The 24487-nt window shown below is 52.5% G+C and overlaps 2 protein-coding genes across 6 annotated transcripts in view; one reads left to right on the top strand and one right to left on the bottom strand.

The window, feature by feature from the left end:
- Nucleotides 1-5227: 5227 nt before the first annotated feature.
- Nucleotides 5228-10813, top strand: GJD3 (gap junction protein delta 3). Its single transcript, XM_070389809.1, is given in 3 exon segments — nt 5228-5349; nt 7379-7738; nt 7740-10813. Coding segments are annotated over 3 exon segments (912 nt in total). The 5' UTR covers nt 5228-5293; the 3' UTR covers nt 8236-10813.
- A 7256-nt stretch (nt 10814-18069) lies between these two features.
- The window catches only part of RARA (retinoic acid receptor alpha), a 44162-nt gene continuing 37744 nt past the window's right edge, over nt 18070-24487 (bottom strand). For all 5 annotated transcript variants that reach the window (XM_005898033.3, XM_070389807.1, XM_005898034.2 and 2 more), the window contains 5 exons: nt 23312-23472; nt 22816-22992; nt 21398-21602; nt 20209-20367; nt 18070-19630 (listed from right to left, as the gene is read on the bottom strand). In XM_005898033.3, coding sequence (XP_005898095.1) covers nt 19413-19630; nt 20209-20367; nt 21398-21602; nt 22816-22992; nt 23312-23472 — 920 coding nt within the window. In that variant the 3' untranslated portion in view covers nt 18070-19412. The remainder of the gene's footprint in view (nt 19631-20208; nt 20368-21397; nt 21603-22815; nt 22993-23311; nt 23473-24487) is intronic.

Below are 24487 nucleotides of genomic sequence, written 5' to 3'. Positions count from 1 at the left end.
TTTTGTTGTTACTCTCATTAGCCTCAGCAAACTATAGACATCAAAATCCTCCAGCACTACATACTCTTTACTATGGGAACCTACTGAGTTTTCTTCGATGAGTGTTGCACTTTCAACTTATAGATCATATGTTCTCTTTCTACACCTGCCCTATTTCTAGCAGTAGGTTTTCTGGCCAAATATAGGGGGGAACAAGCACTCTCTATTGTCCTGTTCAATCTTGCTGCTGCTGCTAAGTCACTTCAGTCGTGTCCAACTCTGTGCGACCCCATAGATGGCAGCCCACCAGGCTCTCCCATCCCTGGGATTCTCCAGGCAAGAACACTGGAGTGGGTTGCCATTTCCTTCTCCTAGATGATGTTTTGATTTCAACTTTGGGGGAGGTATGCCGCACAACTTGTAGGATCTTAATTTCCCCAGCAGGGACTGAACCTGCACCCTTGGCGATGGAAGTGCAGAGTCCTAACCGCTGGACTGCCAGGGGATTCTCAGAGTTCAACAGATTGGATTACATTTGTAAACACTACCATAAAATTGAAAAGAACTTGAATCTGGACATTTGTACATTTGGTTTGTTTACATAAGTTATTTTAATGCATCAGAAGATAATTATCTGTTAAGAGTTTTCAGTCCCATCGGACATTGGAAGTGTTCGGAAATTCAATTAAACAGGTTTGCAATTAGTGTCCATTATGCAAATTTAACTTAAAAATTATAATTGAATATGAAACAGCAAGTGAAAATGATTCTTATTTTTATACTCAAATTATATTACCTGTATAACTAAAATAGCAAAGTGTATAAGTTGAAGACTTCAAAAGGAAAAAGAGAATTTTTTGTTTTAATTGAATAAATTCAAACCCAAGGATATTGATTTTGTGCACAAAAGCGTCCTTCAGACATCAAACTCAGATTAGTAGGAACAAGCCAATTTGCTCTATTTCATAAAGAATGGGAAAGAGGCAGTTGTTAAGGGGGGAAGGATGACCAGAGTGGATTGTGGAGGGACAAGAGGGTGAAGGGAGAGGAAGAGGAAAGAGAGTTGCCAAAAGAGTTGGAGAGAGAGGTGTAAAAATGACTTTTAATAAGTCTTAATTGCTCTCATCACTCCTGCAAACTAACACAAACTAACATTACTTTTTTCTTTTTAAATGAACTTTATTGAGGTATAATTTACATACATAAAATGCACTCACTATAAGTATACATGAAGAAGGCAATGGCACCCCACTCCAGTACTCTTGCCTGGAAAATCCCATGGACAGAGGAGCCTGGTGGGCTGCAGTCCATGGGGTCGCTAAGAGTCAGGCACGCCTGACTTCACTTTCACTTTCACTTTTCACTTTCATGCACTGGAGAAGGAAATGGCAACCCACTCCAGTATTCTTGCCTGGAGAATCCCAGGGACAGAGGAGCCTAGTGGGCTGCTGTATGGGGTCGCATAGAGTCAGACACGACTGAAGCGACTTAGCAGCAGGAGCATAAGTATACATATCGATGACTTTTGACAAATGTGTACTCCTGCATATCCACCATCACTATCAAGATACAAAACTTTTCCATCACTCCCCAAAATTCTTTAGTGTCACTTCAACCCTGACCCCCAACATGGATCTGATCCTACCATTATAGGTTAATTTTACCTATTCCAGAACTTCATATATATATGTGTGTGTGTGTGTGTGTGTGTGGCGTATGTGTGTATATATATATGCTTTTAACTTCATATACATATATTAATATACATGTATGTATGCTTTTGTGTCCGACCTTTCATTTAACATCATGTTTTTGAATTTAACCATATTTAGGTATCAAGTAGTCATTCTTTTTTTAAATTGCTGAATATTATTCCATTGTAGGACTTCTCTGGTGACTCAAATGGTAAGGAATCTGCCTGCAATGCAGGAGACCCAGGTTCTATCCCTGGATCTGGACAATCCCCTGGAGAAGGGAATGGCAACCCACTCCAGTATTCTTGCCTGGGGAATTCCATGGACAGAGGAGCCTGGTGGGCTATATAGTCCATGGGGTCGCAAAAAGTCGGCAACAACTGAGCGCCTAACACACACGCGCACACACACGCATTCCATTGTATGGATCTGTCTGTCCATTCACCTGTTGACAGACATTTGGGTTGTACCAGTTTGCACCCATTGTAAATAAAACTGTTATGAACGTGAGAATACAAATCTTGTTTATAAGCATATTTTTTCATGTCTCTTGGGTAGCTACCTAGAAGTGGGCATTTGTTTAATAAATCTTTGCCTTTCTAAGAACCTGCCGAACTTTTCAAAGCAGTTGTATCATTTTACCCTCCCCCTTATATTGTTCCTCGGTAATTTCTGGAATCAGATTTGTTTGAGTAAGACAGTATCTTCAATGGCCTCAAGGTGGCCCCAGTACATGCCGGTGAATGCAAAAGATGTTTTAACTGGAGGAAAAGAAGCCAAATCCATAAGTGACTTTGTCTTCTGCATTTAGTCTTTCTGTAATTTTCCAGGGCCTGGTGGGCAGCACTCCTTTGAACCCAGGAGTATCTCTTTCAGGGAGGGAGTTACTTTGGTCTGCCCATCAACTGAGCTGGAGTCAACCTGATCCCACTTCTGCCCCCGGGGTGATGGAGAGAAGGTCACAGGTCCACCAGCAGCGATTCTAGCAGCTTACGGATCTTGGCAGTTATAAATACCAGCTATTCAGAGCTCCGGGGCGGGAAAGGGGACTTGGAAAGACGCTTCTTGATAACAAACCTGTCCCCTTCCCCACCTCAGTCCCAAAGTAGTTTCTCCCTTCGGTCTTTCACTCTAGGCTTTCGAGGAAAGGAAGAGGAACTCCCAAGCCTCTTTGTCTCTCAGATGAGGCTGCCTGCAGGGCCCAACCACACTCAGGCCCAGTTATCGTCCTTACTGAACAAAGCTGCCCCACGTACAACCTAGAAAAGCGCGGCATGGGCAAAGAGACCAGCTGGGGCCTCCGGTTGGTAAGAGTGATTCTTCTGCCCAAGGACGCGAACAAGGGCCTGGCACAGGCACGTGAATGAAGGTGCACTGGTTTGGTAGGACCTGAGGTAACAAGGTGACAAGGTAGACTGAGGCGGCCTCCTCCTTCCTCAGGGAGCAGCTGGTGGGGGCAGACCTGGGGCAAACCTTATCTGCCCGACTCTCCATCTCAGGGCGGAAGGTGAATACCAGAAGTGGACTTCTGACAGTGAGGGCTACATTCTCGCTTCTTCCACGCAACGCCACTCAGAATAAAGATTCCATTTCCCAGGCTTCCTTGTGGAGGGAAGGCCAATGATATGCGAGCAGGTGGGTCACGTGGCAGCCTCTCGGGACTTTTTAGATGTTCTTGCGCCTGTTTCAGCCACTTCATCGCTTTCTCCCTCCGCTGCCTGGAATATGATTGATACATTCTGTGAATCCTGCAGGAGGGGGCTACACCCCAGGAGGGGTTTGGAAGGAGCCGACTGCTCCCTACTTAGGACTTTTGGGCGCAGAGCTGCTCTGCCAGTGCTGAATAGCCCCCACCGTCCTTTTATGTGAGAAACAAGGTTCCCTCTGGTTTGAGCCACTGTTCAGTATCTTTGCTCTTAGAGCCAAATCTCATCTTAAATAATTATAGAGCTAAGGGAAGAAGTAAGGCTGGACAGGGAAGCAGGTCCCAGCTGGTGATAAATCACAGAGCCTGAGGGGTCTATGGTGAACCAAAGGCTGAGGACAGAGGGGAGGAGGCAGAGAGCTGGGGCGACCAGTGACCAGAAGATCATCTGGTCTGGAGGCTTTTCAGACCAGCCTGGGGACCAGCTCAGAAACGGCACAGCTCTGCGGGGAAGGGGCTGCAGCGGATTTGAAGGGAGTAATCAAGGAGAAGCGGCCATGCCCCCTGCCTCTCACCCACTCTTCCTTCCTGCTCTGTTTGAGCTGGGGCAGATTTTCTCCATTAACCGATTTTGGAGTTTTCTTTTCTACCCAAGACTGGACATTCTGATTGCCGATCTCAGACTGGATATTCACTTAAGTGATCACAAGCCCTGGAGGAGATCAGAGGGAACAACGGAGCCGTGGGACCCAGCAGCGTCATCCTCTTGAGGCAGAGAAGATCTGCACCCTCTAAAACGCTTCCACCCCAATTCACTCATTCAGCCACCGCACAGATCTACTAAAGTGCCAGGAACTGTCTAGGCATTGAGGGCAGGACAGTATATAAAGCACCAAAAATTTCTGCCCTCCTGGAGCTTCCGTGCTAATAAAGGAGACAGATGCCACACAGAATAAATAAGAAAAATATAAAGTATGTTATGAAGTGGTCAGTGCAAAGGAAATAAAGCTCAGAAAGGAGATAGGAAGTCAGGGGTTAAATTCCAGTTAGGGCAGCTAGGAAAGGCCTTACTAAAAGGCAGCATTTATGTAAAGATTTTTTTAATGTTAGAGGGACACAGTGGAGAGAAAATATAGTTGTGGGTTGCTGATGTCATGGGTATTAATTTACCAACATGAGTGTGCCTGCCTATGTGTGTTCGTGTGTGATGGACATCATGTGTGATGGACATGGGAAGTTGTTCCACAGTCCAGCGGACCAGGGTGAGGTGTCTGGGATGGAGACCAAGTGTGAACCAGTCTGAGCCCAGCCCCAGACCGCAAGTTGGGCCAAGAATGGGGCCAAGTGCTGCCAGCTCTGGGCAGCATCAGTGACACCTCCTGCCAGGCTGGCACTATCTGAGAAGGAGGATGGGCCCCAGAGATTGCTAAGTCTCCTGTGTCTGGCCCTGCAGTATCAGGGCTGGGCACAGTGCAGGGGAACCACAGCTCCACAGCTCCCCGGCTCCCCCCTTGCCCACCCACCACCTCTGCCATTTTCCACTCTCCACAGGCAGATGCATCTGCTCTGATGAGGATTTTTCCAGGCTGGGCTGGTGGGCTAACCCGGCAGTGGCCATGAGGTCAGGGCAGGGACTATTCCAGGGGCGATGAGGTGTGTCCTTGGGCCCCCATGGCTGGGGGCAGGATTCATGGGTCAGGGAGCAGCTTTGCCAGGAGCAGATGGAGGTAGGGAATGGGGAGGTGGCCAGTGCTCCCAGCCCACATCCTGTTTTTGGAAAGGGCCCCAGCATATGCTTTCCTTTGGACTTGATCCAGGCTGATGTCTCCCCACCCAGGCCCAGTCCCTAGGGAACCCCAGCACTCCGGAGCATTAACCTAGGGTTTTTCCAGGCAGGGCTGGGCCGGAGCCAGTGTGGGTGAAGGACACGTTTCCCACCCCTTCTTGAAATCGGACCAGGGGTCCCCATCAGCACATGGAAAACCAGACAGGCCCCCATGGCCGGAGAGGAGAGAAAGTGTCACCAAAGAGGTGAGTCCTGGCATGGCTGCCACCAGCCCCACACAAAGCCCTAGGGACTGTGAGGCCCTGGGAAATCCAGGCAGGCTGAAACTGGAACAAATCTACCATGAGCTTCAGAACGTGGGCTCCAAACCAGTGAGGCTGGGTGTGAGGCCAGGACCCTCTCTTTCTTACTGCATGACTGTGCCTTAGACCCTCTGAGTCTCAGCTTCCCATCCTTGTCAGGAGGATGAAATAAGTTAATTCTTATGATGAGTGGGGCCTGGGGCCCGACCCAGAGCAACTGCACAGGCGAAGGAGGAGAATGGTGTGGGCCCAGGCTCCTGGAAAGGCAGAGAGGACAAATGAGCACTTAACCTGGGAGTGTCCCCTCCATGGCTGCTCAGGTCACCCTCGGTCATCCTAATTGCCCTTCTCTATGGGACAGCTTCTCCAGCTACCTAGAGCAGTAGAAGGTGGCTCAGTTCAAAGCCTTGTAAGGGAAAAGAAACCTTTCTTTTACTTTTCACATTATAAAATGGCATGCTCATTACAGTAAATCTGGAAGTTACAGAAAAGCAGGAAGGAAGCAAAAGCTTTTATTCAAGTCCCAAGGCCAGAACACCCTTGAAACCCTAATGTTTTTCCAAAAGAGAAATTTTTCTGGGCTTGGGCTTTTTTGGTTGGGACCTCAGCATTAAGATGCAGAGCTGGAAGGGAACTTGGGGATCAGCTGGCCCAGGCTCCTCAGCTGACAAGCCAGGAGACTCTGGCCCAGAAGAACTAAGGGACTTGTAATATCAGAGCTTGAAGAAGAGTTAGCAGGTGTCTGCTGCTGCTTAAAATACCAGTGCCACCAATACCAGCATCAAACCCCACGCCAGCCCTGAAGACCACCTTCAGGGGGGATAGTCCCTTGATCGTGGATCTAAGCCTTCCATTAGGAGAGTCTGTTGGAGATGGGCTTCCTTCAGCAGGGATGTAGCTCTGGGTAACCCGTTTCCTCATTTCCAGTGGGGGACTCAGCCCTGGGATGGGGGTGGGGGTGGGGAGATGAGGGGATGGGAAGGGAAGGCTGGCAGAGTCCAGCAAGGGGCGTGGCCCTGGCTCTGTTCCCAGGGGTGGAGCCAGTCAACAGGGTCACCCTGTCCCTTTAAGAGAAGGGGGAGCACTGGCCCCTCTCAGCCATCCTGTCTTGTCATCCATCCTGGCCAAATCCAAAAGGGAAAATGAAAGAGGGACCAGGAGGAACAGGTCCCAACCATCTCCCAAGGTTCTTCACTCGGCTTTGACATCCCAGCGCCAGCTGCAGCGTGAGTGGTTACGGGTGAGGGTCTGGGGGCCTGTGGGAGCTGTGAGGGGGGTGTTGGGGAAGCTGGAAGCAGAGGGACACCAGGGAGGAGATGGGAAGAGTGGGCCAGCATTCCCACCGCATAGATGGTAGGGGACACCTAGGACGATGGATCCTGATGGAAGTGGGGATCCTTCCCTTTGTGTCCACTCCCCAATTCTGAGAGGAGTTCACTGCAAAAAAAAAAAAAAAAAGGAGGGAGGCAAGAGAAATGGTGGGCGGAGAAAGAAGAAGGTGAATCCTTCTGGGTCTGCTGGCTCCATTTCACCCAGAAGTACCAAATTGGGTCAGAGCCTTGGGTTCAGGGCACCACTCTTGCCCACAGAAAGCATCCTGGAGCACACGAGGGCACTGCTGGGTTTCTGCTTCCACACATGTAGTCAGGGGCCGGCAGGGCTCATGTCCGAGGTCCTTTCCCTCCAACCTGGACTCGGAGGAGCGCAGGATCCAACCCAGCAGTTCCATGGGTGTCTGACCAGAGCACTGGGGCGGAGCTCCTCCTCAGCGCCCAAATTGAGACTCATCTGAGTCCCCCTAAGCTAAGCCCTTTGTTCCCTCAAAGTCCCTGCTAAAGCCAGGTCTGGCTGAGCCCCTGGCTCACCTCGAAGTTAGAGGCGGTCCAGCTGATCCCACCCCGATGGGCGGGCGCGGAGGGTTGGGACCCTGATCCTTCGGCCTTTTAACTGCCCGCGCCGCGTCTATCTCCAGCGCCATGGGGGAGTGGGCGTTCCTCGGCTCGCTGCTGGACGCCGTGCAGCTGCAGTCGCCGCTCTTGGGCCGCCTGTGGCTGGTGGTCATGCTGATCTTCCGCATCCTGGTGCTGGCCACGGTGGGCGGCGCCGTGTTCGAGGACGAGCAGGAGGAGTTTGTGTGCAACACTCTGCAGCCTGGCTGTCGCCAGACCTGCTACGACCGTGCCTTCCCCGTCTCCCACTACCGCTTCTGGCTCTTCCACATCCTGCTGCTGTCGGCCCCTCCGGTGCTCTTCGTCATCTACTCGGTGCACCGGGCCAGCAAAGAGCCGGGCGGCGCGGACGGCGGGGCGGGGCCCGGGGCGCCCGGGGGACCTCCGCGCGCGCCGCTGCTACCTGCTGAGCGTGGCGCTGCGCCTGCTGGCTGAGCTGACCTTCCTGGCGGGCCAGGCGCTGCTCTACGGCTTCCGCGTGGCCCCGCGCTTCGTGTGCGCAGGTCCCCCGTGCCCGCACACCGTGGACTGCTTCGTGAGCCGGCCCACCGAGAAGACTGTCTTCCTGGTCTTCTACTTCGCGGTGGGGCTGCTCTCGGCGCTGCTCAGCGTGGCCGAGCTGGGCCACCTGCTCTGGAAGGGCAGCTCGCGTGCCGGCAGCTATCTCCAGGCCGCCGAGCGCGACAACCGCTGCAACCGCGCGCACGAGAAGGCGCAGCAGCTGCTCCAGCCGCTGCCGGCCCTGCCCACGCGGCGACCGGGCACCGACCCCTACGCCCCACCGGCTTATGCGCACGGGGCGCCTGCCGGTGACAGCGAGGGCGGCAGCGGCCGCAGCAAGGCGTCGCTGGCCACCATCCGTCAGGACCTGGCCATCTAGAACTGCCTGGGGCAGGAGGTGAGGCCAGAGGCCGGACCCCACCATCCCGGAGCAAGAAGTGTCTCCTCACCCCCTGTTGGCAGGGTTTCCTGCCCCAGCAGATGACACGCAGGGCGCATGGCCCTCCAGGCAGCACCCACACTTCCCAGCGGAGCTAGGGACATCGAATCAACTAAGGCCTGTCCTTGGTGCCCTGATCCAGGCAGAAAGGAAGGAGGCCAGGGAGGCTGAGAGAAGGTGGACCAGAGGAGGGCAGAGTCAGTGGAGAGTGGACGTTCTGGAGGAGCCCTGGGTGTTTTACTGGAAAGGAAAACAGCTGTGATACCAGCATCCCCCGGGCCCTCTCCTTGTTCAGACTGAGGTGTAGCCTCTGCTAAGGCTCTCTGTGTACATACACAAACACGGGTACACACATTTGGTGTGAGCATAGGTGCCCTCGCATGTGTAAAACCTGTGTAAGCACTTTGTGTGTGTGTATGCATGCATATATATCCTGTGTGAGCTCTGAATGTGCACACGTGTGCATATGCACATGTCCATCTTGCGCAGGCTTTCTGCACACACGTGTGCCTACCCCTGTGTGCATTCTGCGTCTGTGCGTGTGACGGTGTGTCCTATGTGAGTTGTGTGTGTGATCTGTGACATTCCCGGTGTGGGTGGCCAGGATCCAGGGCAAGCAGCAGCCACGGTGGCTCCTCCCATTCTCAGGAAGATCTCCCCTCCTGATCGAGCCTGCGCAGGAGAGGCGCTGGAGGGGAGGCAGTCCTTCACCCTGGGCAGGCTTCAGTCCAGGTACCATCTGCACTCTTAACTTTGTGGCCTGGGCAAGGTGGCTGGGCCCTTCTTTCATGAAGACAGAGTGGGGCTGGGGCTGGGGTCAGAGGGCAGGACTCTTTTCTAGCTTCCTCCTCCTTACCCTGCTGCTGTTACCCCAGTCCATAAACATCCTCCTGGCCCTGCATTTTCTTCCTTCACTTCTTCCCTCACTCTAACCCTCTGGAAATACAAGGAACTGTCTACAGGGCTGCCTCCTGTTCATTCCTGCCTCTCCTCTGCCCCTATCAGCTTCCTCCTTCACCACACCCATGGGGATGCTGTCCATAAGCAGCCAGCACCTGAGTGAAGGGCTTCTCTGGTGGCTCATACAGTGAAGAGTCTGCCTGGAATGCAGGATACCTGGGTTCGATCCCTGGACCAGGAAGATCCCCTGGAGAAGAAAATGGCAACCCACTCCTGGCAAATCCATGGACAGAGGAGCCTTGTGGGCTACAGTCCACGGGGTTGAAAAGAGTCGGACACTGCTGAGCAATGAACACACACACACACACCCCTACATGAAAAATCCAGGGGTCACCATCTAACCACACCTCTGGACCGTCACCAGACTCTGCTGAGCAGGCTGCCAGAGCCCCACTCTGCACGATTGTCTTCTATGCCTCTGGTCATTCCCTGTCTATCCTCCATTCCTTCATGCCTCTTCCTCAGCTTTTCTGCCTGGACTGCACATAAGCAGAGGAAAGAGTCTTTCTAAACAGGTACCCCTGCTTACTCTTTGGGGCTCCCCTGTCCTCAGGTAAGTCAAGCACCTGAGCGAGGCTTCTGAATCCCCCACGTCTGGCCCTGTTGCATCAGGTCTTCTCCAGCCCCTTCACCTCAGCTCCTCCAAAGTTTCCATGCTCCAAACCGATCTAAACTTTCTGTTCCTGCCAAACTGTACCAGATTTGCTTCTAAATGTTTCAACTTGCTGTTCCTTTGCCTGGAGCAGCCTCCCTCTCTGCCGACCCCCTTCCTCTAGTTAACGCCTCCCTGCCTTTTGGTCTCATTTGGGAAGAAAATGGATGCCTTCCTGGACAGACAGACCAACCCCACAAAACCAGAGCTAAGGCCCCAAAGCAGCACTTCTGTTGGATGCATAGTTCTCTCCTCCTTGCAGGCCCATAGTAGGTGCTTAGTAAACTCGCGCTGGGGGGCTTCCCAGATGGTGCTGATGGTAAAGAACCGGCCCGCCAATGCAGGAGACATAAGAGACATGAGATCAATCCCTGGATCGGGAAGATCCCCTGGAGGAGGGCATGGCAACCTACTTCAGTATTCTTGCCTGGAAAATCCCATGTAAAGAGGAGCCTGGCGGGCTACAGTCCATAGGGTTGCACAGAGTCGGACACGACTGACGTGACTTAGCACACACACACACAAACTTGTGTTGAAAGTGTTCTCCAGGCCCAAACACTTACCCATGCTCACAGAGTGTGCCGCCATCTCTCTGCCCAGGGTGAGTTCTGTGTCTGCCTCCCAGACCCTTCCGCACAGACTCAGACATGAATGTCCAACTGTTTCCCATGTATATTCATTCAACAAATACTTGTGAGCACATACTATATGCCAGGCACTGTTCTGCAGAAAGAGGACGCGAGCCACCTATGTCATTCCAAGTTTTCCATTAGTCACATTACAAACTGAAAGGAAACAGGTGAAATTCATTTTCGTAATATATTTTGTTTAACCCAATACATCTAAAATATAATTTCAAACACATCATCAGTGTAAAAAAAATATCACGGAGATGCTTTACATGTTTCATTTTGTGCAAAGTCTGGTGTGTGTTCAGTGCTTGAAATCCTTCTCAATTTGGACCACCCACGTATCTCAGGTTCGGCTGTCGTCTGTGACAAGTGGCTGCTGTATTAGCAGATCCACTTGCAAAACTTGCCCTCTCAAAGCTCACATTCTGGTGGAGAAGGCAGACAATGAACACAGACTGTGCTACCAACCAGGGTAAGAGTCAAGGGAGAGAGTGCAGCCCCTGGGGAGTGTCGGGGAGAAGAACTGGCAACGGTCTAGCTGGACGTCTCTCCAGGGAGAGCATTCATGTTGGAGGAAATGGCAAGAGCAAAGGTCCTGAGGAGGAATAAGCTGAAAGTGTTGGAGGCCCAAGACGAGACTGGTGTGGCAGCAGTGGAATGAGGGGGCAGTGGGGGTCACCAGTAACTGAGATGGCATCTCAGCTTCCTTAGCTCTCACTTCAGTTGCTGGGGCCCAGGCACCCCGGCCATCTCCATCCACTGTTGCCATAGCCTGTCTTCTGCCCGCCTTCCGCATCCTGTCAACCATCTGATCCTCTCGTTTCTCCACCTAAGCATTTCGTCCCCTCGTCACCTGTTTAGAAGCTGCCCAGGAGCAGCCGTCACCGATGGCCCGGTGTATGCCCTCCCTCAGCCTCTGCTCCGGCCCCTGTGATTCTAACCTGAACACTTCACTCATCAGCTTCAAACCCTTCACTGCCAGGGCCCTCAGGATCCAGTCCCACTCCTGAACTAGCCTTGTCCTGATACTGTCCCAGCCTCTACACCCTCATCTCTTTAAATTTATTTTTTTTAATGGAAGGATAATCGCTTTACAGAATGGCATTGGTTTCTGCCAAACGTCAACATGAATCAGCCATAGGTATACATGTGTCCTCTCCCTCCTGAACCTCCTTCCCACCTTCGTCCCCATCCCACCCCTCTAGGTTGTTTCAGAGCCCGGTCTGAGTTCCCTGAGTCATATAGCAAACTCCCATTGGCTCTCTAGTTTACATATGGTAATTGTTTCCATGTCACTCTCTCCATGCATCCCACCCTCTCCTTCCTCTTCCCCCCAGTTGTGTCTGCAAGTCTGTCCTCTGCGTTTCCATTGCTGCCCTGTAAATAATTTCATTGGTACCACCCTCCTAGATTCCATATATATGCGTTAATACATGATATTTGTTTTTCTCTTCACTGTGCATAATAGGCTCTAGGTTCATCCACCTCATTAGAACTGATTCAAATCCATTCCTTTTTATCAGCCTCACCTCTTTTACCACTTCAACCAAAGCCCAAAATGGTTAAAACACAGAGCTGGGGATAATGGCTGAGCCCAGAAGCTTTTATTACCTCTGCATCCCACTTAGCTAACTCGTCCCCTTACAGAGTTAGGTGGGCAGCAGGGGTACCTCTTTCAGGAAGCTGTCTCAGCCCTGCTCCAGGTCTGGTTAAATGTCTGAGTTGTGGGTTCCCGTAGGCAAAGCACATGTCAGCCGTTGATAACCAAACTCCACAGCAGTGGTTCTCAACTTGGGGCGATTTTGCCCCCTAGGGGACATTCGGCAATGTCTGGAGACATTGATGGCCCCTCACGACAAATAATTCCCAGTGCAAAATGTCCCTCGTGCCATGGATGAAAACTGCTCTACGGTGATGCACTGCGAACCATCCAGAGCGTCCTCAGACCCCAAAGGTTCTCAGCAGCAAAGTTACTATCCCAGGGTGGGCGTTCTGTATGTTTGGGGGTCACTGACTTAGTCATCACAAGGAGGGGGATCCTGCTGGCATTTGGTGAGCAGGGGCTAGGAATGCCAGTGTCCCCCCACAATAAAGAATTGTGACACACCCCTATAGAATGTCCCACTGACATTTACATAGTGAAAAACCTCTTTATAATTACCTGAGCCCGAAACTTTACTCTGTTTTACATACAAAATATTGAGGGTTTAGGTTTGTTTTTTTTTTCACATGGTTGTATTATTCATTATCTGTTTTTATTTCAACATACACCCGTATTCTTTAACTTTCCTGAGCTTCCTGTACAGAATAACTTCTGACCTTCTTCTTTTAGATCCAAATATTTGTTAAAAATAGAAGCAAACATAGAACTATGTCCTATTGTCTGGTGATTGTGCCCGTGCATTGACATATTGAAATTCACAGTTCAGGTCAGTTCAATTCAGTTGCTCAGATCAGATCAGATCAGTCGCTCAGTCATGTCCAACTCTTTGCGACCCCATGAATCACAGCACGCCAGGCCTCCCTGCCCATCACCAACTCCCGGAGTTCACTGAGACTCACGTCCATCGAGTCAGTGATGCCATCCAGCCATCTCATCCTCTGTCGCCCCCTTCTCCTCCTGCCCCCAATCCCTCTCAGCATCTGAGTGTTTTCCAATGAGTCAACTCTTCTCATGAGGTGGCCAAAGTACTGGAGTTTCAGCTTTAGCATCATTCCTTCCAAAGAAATCCCAGGGCTGATGTCCTTCAGAATGGACTGGTTGGATCTCCTTACAGTCCAAGGGACTCTCAAGAGTCTTCTCCAACACCACAGTTCAAAAGCATCAATTCTTCGTGCTCAGCCTTCTTCACAGTCCAACTCTCACATCCATACATGACCACAGGAAAAACCATAGCCTTGACTAGACGAACCTTTGTTGGCAAAGTAATGTCTCTGCTTTTGAAAATGCTATCTAGGTTGGTCATAACTTTTCTTCCAAGGAGTAAGCGTCTTTTAATTTCATGGCTGCAGTCACCATCTGTACTGATTTTGGAGCCCAGAAAAATAAAGTCTGACACTGTTTCCACTGTTTCCCCATCTATTTCCCATGAAGTGGTGGGACCGGATGCCATGATCTTCATTTTCTGAATGTTGAGCTTTAAGCCAACTTTTTCACTCTCCACTTTCACTTTCATTAAGAGGCCTTTGAGTTCCTCTTCACTTTCTGCCATAAGGGTGGTGTCATCTGCATATCTGAGGTTATTGAGATTTCTCCCGGCAATCTTGATTCCAGCTTGTGTTTCTTCCAGTCCAGCGTGTCTCATGATGTACTCTGCATAGAAGTTAAATAAACAGGGTGACAATATACAGCCTTGACGAACTCCTTTTCCTATTTGGAACCAGTCTGTTGTTCCATGTCCAGTTCTAACTGTTGCTTCCTGACCTGCATACAAATTTCTCAAGAGGCAGATCAGGTAGTCTGTATTCCCATCTCTTTCAGAATTTTCCACAGTTTATTGTGATCCACAATCAAAGTCAAAAGTGCCAAAGTCAAAGGCTTTGGCATAGTCAATAAAGCAGAAATAGATGTTTTTCTGGAACTCTTGCTTTTTCCATGATCCAGCGGATGTTGGCAATTTGATCTCTGGTTCCTCTGCCTTTTCTAAAACCAGCTTGAACATCAGGAAGTTCACGGTTCACATATTGCTGAAGCCTGGCTTGGAGAATTTTGAGCATTACTTTACTAGTGTGTGAGAGGAGTGCAATTGTGTGGTAGTTTGAGCATTCTTTGACATTGCCTTTCTTTGGGATTGGAATGAAAACTGACCTTTTCCAGTCCTGTGGCCACTGCTGAGTTTTCCAAATTTGCTGGCATATTGAGTGCAGCACTTTCACAGCATCATCTTTCAGGATTTGGAATAGCTCAACTGGAATTCCATCACCTCCACTAACTTTGTTCGTAGTGATGCTTTCCAAGGCCCACTTGACTTCACATTCCAGGATGTCTGGCTCTAGGTCAGTGATCACACCATCGTGATTATCTGGGTCGTGAAGATCTTTTTTGTACAGTTCTTCTGTGTATTCTTGCCATCTCTTCTTAATATCTTCTGCTTCTGTTAGGTCCATACCATTTCTGTCCTTTATCGAGCTCATCTTTGCATGAAATGTTCCTTTGGTATCTCTGATTTTCTTGAAGAGATCCCTAGTCTTTCCCATTCTGTCGTTTTCCTCTATTTCTTTGCATTGATCACTGAAGAAGGCTTTCTTATCTCTTTGTGCTATTCTTTGGAACTCTGCATTCAGATGTTTATATCTTTCCTTTTCTCCTTTGCTTTTCGCTTCTCTTCTTTTCAAAGCTATTTGTAAGGCCTCCCCAGACAGCCATTTTGCTTTTTTGCATTTCTTTTCCATGGGGATGGTCTTGATCCCTGTCTCCTGTACAATGTCACGAACCTCATTCCATAGCTCATCAGGCACTCTATCAGATCTAGGCCCTTAAATCTATTTCTCACTTCCACTGTATAATCATAAGGGATTTGATTTAGGTCATACCTGAATGGTCTAGTGGTTTTCCCTACTTTCTTCAATTTAAGTCTGAATTTGGCAATAAGGAGTTCATGGTCTGAGCCACAGTCAGCTCCTGGTCTTGTTTTTGCTGACTGTATAGAGCTTCTCCATCTTTGGCTGCAAAGAATATAATCAATCTGATTTCGGTGTTGACCATCTGGTGATGTCCATGTGTAGAGTCTTCTCTAGTGTTGTTGGAAGAGGGTGTTTGTTATGACCAGTGCATTTTCTTGGCAAAACTCTATCAGTCTTTGCCCTGCTTCATTCCATATTCCAAGGCCAAATTTGCCTGTTACTCCAGGTGTTTCTTGACTTCCTACTTTTGCATTCCAGTCCCCTATAATGAAAAGGACATCTTTTTTGGGTGTTAGTTCTAAAAGGTCTTGTAGGTCTTCATAGAACCATTCAACTTCAGCTTCTTCAGCATTACTGGTTGGATCATAGACTTGGATTACTGTGATATTGAATGGTTTGCCTTGGAAACGAACAGAGATCATTCTGTCGTTTTTGAGATTGCATCCAAATACTGCATTTCGGACTCTTTTGTTGACCATGATGGCCACTCCATTTCTTCTGAGGGATTCCTGCCCACAGTAGTAGTCATCTGAGTTAAATTCACCCATTCCAGTCCATTTTAGTTCGCTGATTCCTAGAATGTCGACATTCAATCTTGCCATGTCTTGTTTGACCACTTCCAATTTGCCTTGATTCATGGACCTGACATTCCAGGTTCCTATGCAATATTGCTCTTTACAGCATCGGACCTTGCTTCTATCACCAGTCACATCCACAGCTGGGTATTCTTTTTGCTTTGGCTCCATCCCTTCATTCTTTCTGGAGTTATTTCTCCACTGATCTCCAGTAGCATATTGGGCCCCTATTGACCTGGGGAGTTTCTCTTTCAGTATCCTATCATTTTGCCTTGTCATACTGTTCCTGGGGTTCTCAAGGCAAGAATACTGAAGTGGTTTGCCATTCCCTTCTCCAGTGGACCACATTCTGCCAAATCTCTCCACCATGACCCGCCCGTCCTTGGTTGCCCCACGGGCATGGCTTAGTTTCATTGAGTTAGACAAGGCTGTGGTCCTAGTGTGATTAGATTGACTAGTTTTCTGTGAGTATGGTTTCAGTGTGTTTGCCCTCTGATGCCCTCTTGCAACACCTGTCTTACTTGGGTTGCTCAGTCACGTTCAACTCTGCCACCCCATGGACTGTAGCACACCAGGCTTCCCTATCCATCACCAACTCCAGGAGCTTTCCTTTACCGGACAGTGTGACAGCATGGTGATTTTTTTAAAGCATGTGTTTGGTATGTTATATTAAATTTCTGTCTAGTTCATAAAGAAACCTGATGGGAAGTGTTAGAAAATATTGGCTAGAGGAAGAGAACCTCTGTCCCACTCCAACCTAGGCCAGACTGTGACATAAGTGAGAAGCTGGCGCCACCTGATGGCTGAAGTAGAAATGGCCGGTGGTCTCCCACAGAAGAGACTTCCCACACAGGAATCGCATCCTGCAGGGGAGCCTGCTAATTGTCCCCAAACACAGCCTCTCCTGCCAATTCCCTAGACCTCCCCCAGGCCTCGGTGCTTGACACTTCTTCAAGGGCTTCAGAGATCCAGGAAAGAGCTCTGGCTGAGAGGCGGGAGCCCTACTGTTGTTCAGTTGTTAAGTCGTGTCCAACTCTGTGATCCCTTGGACTACAGCATGCCAGGCTTCCCTGTCCTTCACTATCTCCGAGTTTGCTCAGATTCATGTCCATTGAGTTGGCGATGCCATCCAACCATCTCATCCTCTGTTGCCCCCTTCTGCTTCTGTCTTCAATCTTTCCCAGCATCAGGGTTTTTTCCACTGAGTTGGCTCTTTGCATCAGGTGGTCAAAGTAGTGGAGCTTCAGCTTCAGCATCAGTCCTTCCAATGAATATTCAGGATTGATTTTCTTTAGGATTGACTGGTTTGATCTCCGAGTCCAAGGAACTCTCAAGAATCTTCTCCAGCACTACAGCAGCAGTTCTTTGGTATTCAGCCTTCTTTACAGCCCGTCTCACGTCTGTGCATGACTCCTGGAAAAACCATAGCTTTGACTACACAGACCTTTGTCCACAAAGTGATGTCTCTGCTTTTCAATACTGTGTAGGTTTGTCATACTTTTCTTCCAAGGAGCAAGTGTCTTTTAATTTCATGGCTGCAGTCACTGTCCACAGTGATTTTGGAGCCCAATAAAATCAAATCTGTCAGTTTCCATTTTTTTCCCCATCTATTTGCCATGAAGTGATAGCAGCCCTTACTACTGTTCCCTGATCGGCCACTTATTTGTTGGGTGACCCTGGGCAAGGGCACTGCCCTCTCTGGACCTTGATGCCTAGTGTGAGGGGGTTAAAACTGGTTTCTAAGGACCCTCAAGGCCTATCACACTCCACTCTCTCGATCAGGAGCATCCAGGTGCCGTCACCTGCCTGTCCCCTGTGCCTCCTGCCCACAGACGTGACGTTGGGGGCGGGACAGGGACAGTTCTTCCTGGAGGTGGAAGAACAAGTGGCCCGGCCTCCCAGGTTCCATCCCAATCCTGAGCTCTTCTTAGATTGCAATGAGCGAGCCCCTGACCCAAGTCCCCCAAGCCAACTGCCACTCTTGTTGTGGTCATCGGTGGTCACTAAAGATAGCACTCTGCCACTAAATGGCTCTGATTCAAGCTCTAGCTTCCCAAGGGCTAGGGACTCTCAGAGAGCTGAGGTGGCTTTCTCTCTCGGGCTGGGGACTCCCTGAAGGCTGAGGCGGTCTCTCCCTCTCTCCCTCCCACCTCTCTACATGGGTCCCTGACAGGCTGTGAGACCCCTAGACCAAGGGCTTCCTAAGGGCAGGCCTATCTCCTCCCAGTATCTCCAAAGCTCTGAGCACAGCAAGGCAGGTCCCGAAGGCAGCTTGGGCCCTGCCCAAGACACCGAGAGAAGGCGGCGAGGCAGCGAGGCTCTGAGGCGCATGTAGAATAAATATAACTTTATTCTTTATCCAGTAGATCTCAGTGGCAAGTCCAACAGTAACAGGTGCACCAGCGGGCTCTGGGGGGGATGAGACCCCAACCCCAGGGCAAGGAGGGCAGGGCAGAGCCAGCTCCCCCAGCCCCGGGGGAGCAGGGGTGACATGAGGGGACCCCCTGTAGGCCCGTCCTGCGGGGCAAAGAGGGGGCACGGGTGTGGGGTGGGGGGCAGGCCAGGGAAATGGAGGAACTCAGGCCATGTGTCTGTCGGCCTGTCTGTCCACTGTGTGTGTGTGTGGGTGGGTGTGTCTGTGTGTGTCCGGGGGCCCTGTGGGCGGTGCTGGTGGCCATGAGGCTGGAGGGCAGGGGAGCTCGGACCCCCTGGCCAGCCCCTTCATGGGGAGGGGAGCGCTGGAGGACTTCGATGACGTGGGCTCTGATGGGGAAGCAGAGGACACAGGGTGGAGAAACACACGCCTGGAGGTCCTGAGGCCCCGGTGCTCTGCCCCCAGCCCCATCCCGGGGGTGAGCCACTCCTTCCAGGGGTTGCCAGGAAACTGTCCTTGCCCAGTGGTTAGGCAGAGAGAGAGGAGAGGGCAGGCCTTGGAAAGTTAGTACTTCACAGTTTTAAAGAGAAAACTGAGGAGGAAATGGCTGGGGAGGGGGCCTTGGGGGGCACAGGGACTTGGAGAGACAGGGGAAGCCCCTTTCAAGCCACTCCCCTCCCCCGGGGCCCATCCCCCCCTCCAGCTCTGAATCCAGCTCCCCCCAATACACAGCACACTTCAGTATAAATGTGCTTAAAATGAAAATTCTTATTTAAAAAAATCAAAACCAGAAAAAAAAATTAAAATAAAAACAAAACCAGCGAGAATTAATACCTGGGGGTTGGTATGGCAAAGTATGTACAGGGGATTCCCCCCACCCCGGCCCACCCCCTCTGTCACCAACCGAGGCAGGGGGGGTTCCCCAACCGGGGGGCAATGGCTTGCAAGTTCTGAGGATGGGGGAGCCAGGTCCTGGCATTTGCTGGTGATGAAGATGTGGCGAGGTGGGCAGAAGGGTGTCTTGATGAACACAAAGCCCGCAGGCCCCATCCTGAGGCCCGGGACCAGGGGTCCTCACTCAGTCCACGGCCACGGCCCTGACGTCAGCCCAGGCTCCAAGAGCGGGCAGTCCATCGCAGGCCCGGGCCTCTGTCCGAAGAGTCGCCGCCACCTCCTCCCTCCAGCCCCCCGGGCAAGGGAGGGCAGGTGGGGCGCAGGGCTGGTGGGGGTTGCATGGTTGGTAGAAAGGCAGAGAAAAGCCAGGGCACGGGGTGAGGGCTGTGTCCATGGGGCAAGGGCAGTCACGGGGAGTGGGTGGCCGGGCTGCTTCTGTTTGAGCTGGGGCTGAGGCTGGGGCTACAGCTGCCGGGCGGGGGAGCCAGGCCACCCCCGTCCCGCCCCCCACTCCCCGCTTGTCCGCTCAGAGTGTCCAGGCCCTCTGAGTTCTCCAGCATTTCCTGGATGAGAGGTGGCATGGAGCCTGGAATCTCCATCTTCAGCGTGATCACCCGCTCAGCCCCTGCAGGAAAGGAGGGACAGAGGTCAGGAGTGTGGCCACCTTGCTCCTCTAGCCCTGCACACAAGCGTGGCCCCAGGAGGGAGTGTGCAAGGGGTAGGAGGATCCACAGTACCAATATCAGCTCCCGCCACACACCGACCCCTGCGCTGTTTCCTGATGTAAGCCAGCTCTCCTAAGCCCCACAGCTGAAGGGCAGCAGGGAAAAGTGGCTCCCAGCTCTGGCTCTGGGGTCACTGGGCTTGATGCCAGGCCCTTCCTACGTGCTGCTGACTCTCCTACTGACATCTCAAGACAACTCTGCAAATGTTATCCCTGCTCTGCAGATGGGTAACTGAGGCTTAGAGCCGTTGTGTGACCCACTCAAGGACACACAACAGTCTGGTTCCAGAGCCATGCCCTGAACTAGCATGCCAAGATGACACTGCCATCTTGGGGCTCACAGGCACGGAGGTCACCTGGGCACGGTGAGGTTCAGGTGAGTGGGGCATCACAAGGACACAAAGATGTGGGGTACTGGCTCAGACACAGGAGGCCTGACTCTGGACATGGATGGCAGACACACAGGGAGAGAGCCTCACCCTTAGCACTGATGCTCCGCAGGTCTGTGATCTTCATCAGCATCTTGGGGAACATGTGTGGACGGCTGGGCCTCCGTTTCCGCACATAGACCTTCAGTGCCTCAAGCAGCGGCTCCTGCAGCATGTCCACCCTATCTGGCTGCTCCAGGTCCTGCCGGTCTGAAGAAGCAGAGAAGCCCTCTGCCTGGTGAGGAACACAGCTGCGGGCCCCATCGTGACCACCAGGGGGCGCACCTGTCCAGGCCTTGGGCAGAGTATCTTTGCTCCTCAGGCCTCCCCACCTGGCCCTACTGCTGCTGCTGCTAAGTCGCTTCAGTCGTGTCCGACTCTGTGCGACCCCATAGACGGCAGCCCAACAGGCTCCCCCGTCCCTGGGATTCTCCAGGCAAGAATAGTGGACTGGGTTGCCATTTCCTTCTCCAACGCATGAAAGTGAAAAGTCAAAGTGAAGTCGCTCAGTCGTGTCCGACTCTTAGTGACCCCATGGACTGCAGCCTACCAGGCTCCTCCATCCATGGGATTTTCCAGGCAAGAGTACTGGAGTGGGGTGCCATTGCCTTAGAGGCTCTCAAATGTGAGCAAAGAAGGGCTGGGGCACAAGGGTGTCCCAAAGCTCGCCCTGAGAGCCCAGTTCATGGAGGTCACACCCCTGAACACAGGCAGTGCCATCTTAAGCAGAGCCAGGTCTCCCACTCGAGCTGGTTATTCTGGACACCAGCCCAATATGGCAGAACTCATGACAATAAAATAATAACAGCAGCCAGCATTTACTGGGTCTTCCTCTGGGCACACTGTGCCTTACTTATTACCTCCTAATCCTCCCATCAACTTTATGAGGTGGAGACATTACTGCCCCCATTTTACAGAAATGGAGGCTCAGAGAAGTTCAGCGACCTGCTGAAGGTCACATGTTGTCCAGGATTTGAACCTGGGTGGTCTGACCTCCAAGTCCTCACTCTTAAGCCCCCTGGAAGGAGTGCTGCCTAGAAATAGGGAACCAGAGCTCAGGTCTCTATCACTGTTCCCTTGCCCTGTGGCCACAGACCAGACCCTGCTCTGCTGGGACTCATTTTCCTGTCTGACAGGTGCCTTTTTGATCAAATGATCCCCCAGCTTCTCCCTGGGAGAGGCTCCGCAAGCCACACCACCACCCCTGGGCCTGGCCCCCAGACCCAGGCCCACAGCCCACCTCCACAGATGAGGCAGATGGCGCTGAGCAACCCAGTCTCAGCGTCATCCATCTCCAGGGGCAGCAGCTGGTTGGCGAAGGCGAAGACCAGGTCCGTGAGCGGGCCAAAGCCGGCGTTGTGCATCTGGGTCCGGTTCAGGGTCAGCCCATCCGAGAAGGTCATTGTGTCCTGCTCGGGCGTGTACCGCGTGCAGATCCGCAGGATCTGGGTGCAGAGGGTTCTCGAGTTCAGGAACTCACATCCGCCAGCACTTCCGGCACCAGCATCCCCCCCCAGGACCACCTGGCGGGCAGCCAGACTACTGCTGTTCTACAGAACCTTCTGTGCGACACAGTAGCCACCAGTCACACTGGTGACCAGTGGGCACTTGAAACATGCCAAGTGCAACTGAGAAACTGAATTTAATTTTAATTAATTTCAATTTAAAACAGCCATACATGGCCAGCGGCTACTGTATTAGACAGTGCAGATCTACAGCATCCTGCCTCCACACAGAGAATTAAGAGGGCAACAAAACATTTCCAGGAAGGCCAAAACCAAAGTGGATTTCAGTCTATGGTTCCCAGGACTGGGGACAGAACAAGAGCTCAGTAAATGTACCTCATCTTCAGGTCTTTCAAACCCTGACCCTGCCTCTCGCATCTCCCTTCCACCAGGAAGAGCAGCCTGGTCACACCCCAGGTTCCCGACCTTGGAGGTGGCCGAGAGGGAACAGGAGGGCTGAGGAAGACAGGGAGGACAAGCCTCCCTCCAGCCTTGGAGTTGACAATCTCATCCGCCCCCATCCTGCCTCAAGTCCAGCCCACCCTCTGGCCCCACCAAATACCCTGCAGTCCCCTGAATCCCACTGGTCCCACGCCAGCAGGCCTTTCACAGACCATTCTACACACCTCTAGAGGCCAGCTCCTCTGGGGCTCCTCCCTGGGGCCCAGTAGTGTGGCTCTCTGTCCTGCAGGGAGGGGACAGCCCTCCCCCATCTGCAGCCAGCACTTATCACAGTTTTGCAACCTCTGTTTACCTATCTGTTGCCTCCACCAATGGAAGGTTCTCGAGAGGGGACAGTGGTGTGTTCACCTCTGTTCTGACACCCAGTTCAAGGCCTGGCCACACAGGGTCCCAGGTGAACCTTTATTAGACTGAATAGATGGGAAGATGGGTGGGTGGACGGAAGCACTGAATCAAAGATGGGCTGAGGGTGGATGAATGAGACTAGAGGTGAATGGGTGCACACCCGGGTGCTGGGTGGCTAAGCAGACAGGTAGACACGCGGGGGAGAGGAAGGGTGGCTGTTCAGGTGGCTGGGCGTTTGGACAGGTCGACTCCAGATGGATTTTTAGGAAAGTGGTTATTTGAGCGGCAGGACATCCTCCAAGAACACAGGAGTCAGTGCCTAGGCGGGCAAGGTGCAGACCCTCACCAGGATATCCAGGCAGGCAGCCTTGAGGAGGGTGATCTGGTCCGCAATGGTGAGGGTGGTGAAGCCGGGCAGTTGCTTGGCGAACTCCACAGTCTTAATGATGCACTTGGTGGAGAGTTCACTGAACTTGTCCCAGAGGTCAATGTCCAGAGAGACACGCTGTTCTGAGCTGTTGTTCTGGGAGAATGGGGGAGGGGGGGAGTGGGAGGAGAGTGAGGGCCTTCCCCTGGTGGCACCCTTCTGGGCCTTCCCCTGGTGGCACCCTTCTGGGCCTGGCTCTACCTGGCCCCACCCGCAGGCCTGCCCTCTACTGGCCTTCACTTCCTGAGAGGCGGGGAAGGGGTGGACAAGGCAGCCCAAGCAGGGTTGCGGAGGGGCAGGCCTGAAGAAGCAGGGGTGCCCCTGGGGGGCTGTACCGAAGTGTATTTGCCCAGCTGGGGGGAGGGGCAGGCCTGACAGCTGAAGGGGTATGAGGTCGCGGGGGAGTGGGCCATACCGTAGTGTATTTGCCCAGTTGGCAGAGAGCAGGGAAGGTCTCCTGATGCGCTTTGCGCACCTTCTCGATGAGCTCCCCCACCTCTGGCGTCAACGTGTAGCTCTCGGAGCACTCGGGCTTGGGCACCTCCTTCTTCTTCTTGTTCCGGTCATTTCTCACAGCTGTGGAGGGCCCAGGCCGCACAGTGAGAGGGCAGGTGGGGTCAGCGGTCCATCCCCCAAGCCGTCCAACCCCAGCCCAAGCTCCTCCCACCAGACTGAGAGCTGCGGAGGCCACCGGGTGTGGTCAGGCACGCACACAAAAGTGCACACGCACGTGAGTGCACAGGCAGGCGGGACATCCACACACAGCCGGTCCCTCGGCCCCCCTCTGCGGTGCCCACCCGGCCCACACGCCGAGGCCTGCCCCAGGGCCTGTGACCACAGCACACGTGCCCCAGACCAGCTCACTCTCCAGGGTGAAAGCCTGTGCGCAGGGTGTCCCAGGTCTGTGTTCTCAGCCTCCCTGCCCCCTGCTACTCCGGCCTGCAGGGAGAACCGACCCAGCCCTCCCGGCAGTGTTTGGGATGGGCTCAGAGCAGCTCCCTGGGTGGGCAGACACGGAGGAGGGCTCCCCAGCCTGAGAGTGGGGGGCCGGGTGGCAGAATCTCTCGGCCCATTAGCCGGGGGAGCTGACAAATCACCGGGGGCGCTGAGCCGCACACACCACTCGGCTTTAAAGAAGCGATGGGGTCGTTACCAGCCGATTATCCCAGACACACAATCACTCACAGGGCCAGTGGTGGCGGCTGCTGACGCTGGAGGAAGAGAGGGTGGGGGGTGGGGGACCCAGGGAGGGGGTAGCAGGGTGGGGGGGGAGCTGGCATAATTTGGAGATCACTCATGTCGATTCTGCAAATTCAATAAAGTGCAAGGGAGAGAAGGGAGAGGGAGAGGGAGAGAGGGGGGATAATTTGGGAAGAGAAAATTGCAGCTGTGACAAGACGTTTATCATTCGGAAGCTTTAATTCTATTGAAATGGCAGCTGCTCAGCTCCGGGGCACAGAGCAGCCAGAGAGGAGAAGGAGGGAGGGGAAGGGGGAGTTGGCAGTGGGAGGGAGAGGGGGCCCCACCCTGGTCCCCCTGCCATGAAAAGCTCTGGGATCGGGAAGGTGGCAGAAGCGGAGGAGGAGGTGCT

The sequence above is a fragment of the Bos mutus genome, chromosome 19 (genome assembly GCF_027580195.1).
Source record: "Bos mutus isolate GX-2022 chromosome 19, NWIPB_WYAK_1.1, whole genome shotgun sequence".
NCBI lineage: Eukaryota > Metazoa > Chordata > Mammalia > Artiodactyla > Bovidae > Bos > Bos mutus.
Note: the sequence above shows the minus strand (reverse complement) of the source record. Positions and strands in the feature narration are given on the sequence as shown.